Consider the following 6,364-nt stretch of genomic DNA (forward strand, 5'->3'; position numbering starts at 1 on the left):
GTACTTTTCAAAAAAGAGCAGCGGTGGAATGTGTTCAGTACATCATGTTCCTGTCTGAACATCCTCCAAAAAAAACAAAAAACATACTGACGTTGAAGCCCCATTGGATGCGCGTGTGCGCGCGGTAGTGTGATAATATTCGCCTATTGGCATATCGGAAACCATTATCAATACAACCATTTTATTGATGTGGTGTAAGGTGAAGGGATATGACTCATATGTTCTTCACACATTTCCAATCCAATGGTAGAACGGTTGCGCTAGGTGTAAATAAATGATAGGGACACACCAGCTGTTCAGTATAGTGCGAGCTCGTGCTTCATAGGCTACCGCGGCTGCCGCGGTCTTGCTTTTGCACGTGCCATAACCACGCCCCTCAACAGCTTGTCTCTGCACGTGAAGGAGAGAAAAGAACACACGTGTGTCGTTTGGCCAAGAGTGTGGATACAAATGTATCAATGTTTAATGTATCCTGTCATCATGTGTTGCAGAGGAGAAATTGGATACAATGCATCTTCATATAAAAGTAAAGTAAGTATCCAACGTCGGACACAGAGATAAAGCCTAAGACAGGGATCATCAACTAGATTCAGCCACGGGCAAACGTTTTCTTGAGCAGGTGGTCTGGGTGCCGGAACATAATAAAAATATATATTGTTATACTGTAAATTGACAGCAAGAAGCCTAAACAGATATAATATTTAACTAAGACATAATAATTTCAAACCTTGATTACATTTGGGAACATTGTCCTGATTAGGGTGCCGTCTATCGGATGGGACGTTAAAACGGTGTCCTTACTCTGTGGTCATTCAAAAGCCCATGGCGCTTATTGTAAGAGTAGGGGCGTTCTCCCTGGTGTCATGGCTAAATTTCCAACCTGGTCACCTAATCATCCCCTATCATTCCTTTGGCATATATCACTCCTCACCTCTCCAACTGATAGCTGAACCCTGGCCTACGATTTGATGTAGCCTAATAGTTGACATTAAAGGGGCAACTTCAGTAACCTATGTCGTGAAGCATCCTTGTCCTCCTCCAGGGTCAGTGAATGTGCTGTAGCTGGCCATAGATCTAGAGCTATATGCCTATCTGGTTTAGCTAAATGCAGCCTACAATAGGAGTCAGGAGACACTATGTTCATATTCTGCACGCAATGTACAGTTATTTCTGTACGAAGAATTGAAACGGAGTGTTCCTCCAACCAATGAGCACCCGGTGACTTCTACTGCTTCTGTTTTGACTGGTTCACCAGCGAGTTTTCTATGTCAGCTACTTAATATTAAAATATACAAATGTGAGCAATCCGCGCCGAGTATTTTCTGAAGAGGCGTATAGCTCATGAATAAGAAAAAAGCGCTCGCAGTAGGCTACGACCGACGGGATCCGTGGTGTTGTTTTGACAACGTTTTAATTTGTGAAACAGGTTTCAAAGCAACAGACTGAAACACTGCTTTGCCTTCATTTATATACGGATATTGCAAACAGTGCCTACAAACAGCCTACGTCGGGTCCACATAAATCGTCTCCTATTGTTTTGAAGAAGATTATGGACATTCCCCCACCTAATATTCTCGAAGGCGACGATGGTAAGACTAGCTTACTCGTGTCGTTTTGGATGAATTGAGAGATCTTTTCAAATGTACACATTTTTTTATGTGAACTGCATAGCTCTGATGTGATCGTTGACTTCGCGGACATGTTGACTGGTGTATGGAGACGTAGTAGTGCTTTTAATGAGCGTTTGTGTACCACTCAACTAACTGGACACATTGGTTGTTGTTTTGTTTTTTAATCAGCTGTTATATATGACTAGTTAAATAGTGGTTAAAATGTGTCAAGTATAGAGCAGTACTGGGGAAGTCAACCCTTCGTACATTCTGAGTGCTGTGCCAGTTTCCCCTGAGGCACTGAACTGAGGGGGAAAAAAGAACATAAAGTTCTCACACCTCCCTGCTTGTTCTAGGGCTCTGCAGTCAAACCATTTTTCACATACAATATGAGTACATCATTTTCTTACATTTGAAGGGCAATTCATATTTTTTTCATGTTAGTTTTTCTGTTTAGGGGCTGTGTTGACAAGTCCAGATTTCCCTTCCCCGTTGTTTATGGGTTCATGCCCCCCCCCTTTCATTTCCCTCATTCTGTAATTTCACCACTTATTTTTTTTCTACTTCTTTCCATCCTGTCTGTGTTCATATGGTCGTGCCCCCTTCACTCATTATGCTCTTCACTGTTATCTCCACAGAAATAGAGAAGAAGAAGTTGTGCTCCGCCGATAACAGCGAGGCCGGTGTTGGAGGGGGCAGTGGTGGGACCGGAGGTACAGGCGTTGGAGGGGTGTCCGCCTCCCTTACCCCTGCCATCTGGGAGAAGACCATCCCCTATGATGGGGAGACCTTCCACTTGGAGTACATGGACCTGGATGAGTTCCTGCAGGAGAATGGCATTCCAGTCACCTTAGAGGAGGAGCTGCAGAAGAGCCTGGCCCAGGAGGAAACCAAGGGGACAAGACCCCCTTTCGCCACCGCCACAGTCACCTCTGACACAGAGACCGTCACACTCACCCTAGAGCCAGCTGAACAAGAGAAGGAAGAAGAAGATGGGGAGGAGGAAGATGCTGTGTCTGGGTTTGAAGCAGCAGAGGTGGAAGTGTCTAAAAATAAAAAAGGTTCATTGTTGGGGCCCATTGTTAAAGGCCCAGACAAATTCTACCTTTGAACTCAGCATACACATATACTGACGCTGTAATAGACGCTTGCAACATGCTGACACTAGATACTTCCATATTGTATTCAAATGTCAAATAGACGTACCCATAAACCACTGACTCTTGGACACATGGTGTTGCGCACTTGACTTTTCCATACTGGTTCATGGCCATACATACACACTTTGCCTCCAGCACACACATGGACACACTTACATGTGAAACCTGAGCTACAGCATTGACAAATAGCAGTATTCATATAGGGCTGACCTTAGCGTGTCTTAAGGAAAGAATCTAGCAAACAGCTGTGAATTTTCTATTAACTATAGCCTTCAAGAATATAAAATCATACTTACCAGCCACCAAAATAAATAAAAAAGTAAGGTTTCTCCATGGAAATATACTGCTCATTGATCTCAATTTGTCTCCCTCTAGAGGGTAAGTCTGCAGACCGACTCACGCCCACTCCCATCGACCCGGAGGACATTGAGGTGGACATCAACTTCCAGCCGGACCCCACAGACCTGGTGCTGTCCAGCGTGCCCGGGGGTGAGCTGTTCAACCCACGCAAACACAAGTTCTCTGACGAGGACCTCAAACCACAGCCCATGATCAAGAAGGCCAAGAAGGTCTTTGTGCCCACTGAGCAGAAGGTAAGATGACCGGTGAATATTAGTTTCAGGGAGGTGATGAACGATGGAACTGGTTGTTCTGTAGTAGGATAATGAGAATGTAGGCACTGCAATTGGGCACCAAATAATCATTGGTTGATGAAGATTGTAGTATCACTATGTTACACCAGCAAAATGAATGAGCGAGTAGTAAGTCATGAAATAAGGGGGCTTGTCTGGGATTAGGGATGTTTCCACAACACTGATTCTATTATTCTGTATTAAAATCCTCTGTTGATGTCTGGTTCTGTTGTTGAACTCTGTCTCCCACAGGACGATAAATACTGGTCGAGGAGGAAGAAGAACAACGTGGCAGCCAAACGTTCACGTGACGCCCGGCGGCTGAAGGAGAACCAGATCACAGTGCGCGCTTCATTTCTGGAGAGGGAAAATGCGGTGTTGCGGCAACAAGTGGCTGAGTTGCGAAAGGACTGTGGTCGCTGCAAGAACATCATGTCCCGATATGAAGCCAAATACGGACCATTGTAAGGGACAAACTTTATCTTTCAAGAAAATAACCGAAAAAGAAAAACGCCCCACAAAACGCAGACACAAACACAAAGGGAATCTGAAATGCACTGCTTTCATGGTGAACACCGGTCACTGCGTCAAGTTCTAGATCCTCTCCAACACGACAGTGGAGGCATGGATACACACTGTCAGTGAGCCAGGCAGCAACATGGCGAGAGGTGGACACGAAGGGTTGTGGAGAGCGACTGGCTCCTACACATACAGGGACTCAATTACGGACACAACATGTATATTGTCTACTGCTAGTCAGGTCTTATCACTGGCCAGAGAAGTCAGAGAAAGGTCTTATTACTGGAGAAAATCAGGCTTGTGAAAAGAAGCGCATTAAAAGTTACACACATTTATACAGCGCATTAACAGGTTGTTTTGTGGACCAAAGCATGAACATCGTCAGTGATAAGTAGTGAATATTGAAAGTTGTCCCCCTGCCCTGCTCTCCCCCTGTTTGCAGTAACTGACTGTCTCGCTCCTCTGTTTCAAGTACTCGGGCAGAGGCTCTGAAGAAAGACGTGAACTCTTGATTTATTCATAATGGGGTAGGGGAGAAACCAATGAATAACAGAACAGACAGATCGAGGGTTGCACCTCCGTGATCGTACACAGAGGAAATAATTGATATTGGTCAGAGAAAGGGCGAGATAGTGGTGTTGTCCGGTCACAGCTCTTCCTTCTATTTCTGTCTTTGCTTGTACCACACACTGAGGTGTGTGTGTGTGTGTAGAGAACTCTTTGTATATAGTCTTCTCCCTGCACCACATAGATTGTGTTACCCCTGTTTTGCACTCAACCCTTCCAAAGCAACACCTTGTGTGTGAAGATTAGATATAGGGGTGGGCGGGTACTTTTTTCCTACTGTGACATGACCCACTAATTTTAAGCAATTGTTTATACAAAAAACAACTCCGCTTCTAATATCTTTACTCAAAAATACTGTTTTTTGGGGAAAGAGGAGTTTTAAAAAGTAGTAGGTCAAGGACAGTCTTTTCTCAGTATGTTTATTGCTCGTAGGTCAGGCATTTATAAGGGCCCTCACTGGTGGAGGGGTATTTACTATGTATGTTGGTTTATTTCACTGCACACTGCAAGTAGAGGGCACTATCTATTTGTGCCTCGTAGTTTGCCTGGGATTGTGAGATGGTTATTCTGTCAATAACTGTATTTTTTATCTTCATTTACTGCTATTCCTTATGTTTGTTGAATAGCCATTATGATCAATGCTGTATTCTAACAATGCATCTATTGATTGATGTGCAGCAATATGTCAGATTATTTTTCTTTAGAGAAAAAAATACAATGAACCAATGACTAAGCAGGGATCTCAATGGACAAACTGTGCTTTTGGATTTTTTTAAACAGGTTTTCAACCAACATTTTACAGGAATATTTGTTTTTTCTAAAGACAATTTCATATTTACCTCATCCAACATTTTCATTGTTTAATGCTCCTATCTTATTGGATACCAATAGTTATGAATGTTGGGGTGCCTATGACAATGTTGACAGGAATTGTGAGCACAAGAAAGGTGGTTTTGGTTAAGTTTGACAAAAGAAAATGGTTCAGTCGACCCAGAGTTCTGTTTGTCAAAGTGGCTGTGCCTCAATTGTTGCAAATACTACATAGCAGACTGTTGAGTAAAGAGACTCAATCTCTTAAGTGTCTGATATTAATTTGTGTTCCTGTGCCGGTCTTCATTATGATAACACATTAGAAACATACATGTGGCAATAATATTCATTTTACTCAATGCTTTGTTTCTGGTGTGTTTCTGTAAAATAACTATGATAGACAAAATGTTGAAATGGCCCAAAGTCATGTGTGCTTCCAAATAAGTTTCCCAGTAATCTTGCTGCACGAAAATGTGTTAATGGTGTAATGTTTGCATATGTTTTACACTAAGTGGATGTACTTACGTCTGTAAATTAAAGGATCAAAACAAATATTTACTGATTTTACTTCTATGGAAGGCATTGCATTGCACTGACATTCTTATCTTGTCTGCTTAGGCAAATAGTTGTTTAAACAGTGATTTTAAGCTTGGTGCAGAATCTTGTCAGATCATAGACCAACATTTAGGTACAGTGAGGGAAAAAAGTATTTGATCCCCTGCTGATTTCGTACATTTGCCCACTGACAAAGACATGATCCGTCTATCATTTTAATGGTAGGTTTATTTGAACAGTGAGAGACAGAATAACAACAAAAAAATCCAGAAAAATGCATGTCAAAAATTTTATAAATTGATTTGCATTTTAATGAGGGAAATAAGTATTTGACCCCTCTGCAAAACATGACTTAGTACTTGGTGGAAAAACCCTTGTTGGCAATCACAGAGGTCAGACGTTTCTTGTAGTTGGCCACCAGGTTTGCACACATCTCAGGAGGGATTTTGTCCCACTCCTCTTTGCAGATCTTCTCCAAGTCATTCATGTTTTGAGGCTGACGTTTGGCAAC

At 42.5% G+C, this 6,364-nt stretch overlaps 1 protein-coding gene across 1 annotated transcript; it reads left to right on the forward strand.

Annotated features, from left to right (window-relative positions):
* The first annotated feature begins 1,355 nt into the window (after positions 1-1,355).
* On the forward strand, positions 1,356-5,852 carry LOC121550918 (thyrotroph embryonic factor). Its single transcript, XM_041863367.2, has 4 exons — positions 1,356-1,589; positions 2,249-2,671; positions 3,146-3,363; positions 3,655-5,852. Exons 1-4 carry the CDS (start codon positions 1,550-1,552, stop codon positions 3,868-3,870), a joined length of 897 nt encoding a protein of 298 aa, XP_041719301.1. The 5' UTR covers positions 1,356-1,549; the 3' UTR covers positions 3,871-5,852.
* The last annotated feature ends 512 nt before the right edge of the window (positions 5,853-6,364 follow it).

Source organism: Coregonus clupeaformis, chromosome 35, assembly GCF_020615455.1.
Source record: "Coregonus clupeaformis isolate EN_2021a chromosome 35, ASM2061545v1, whole genome shotgun sequence".
NCBI lineage: Eukaryota > Metazoa > Chordata > Actinopteri > Salmoniformes > Salmonidae > Coregonus > Coregonus clupeaformis.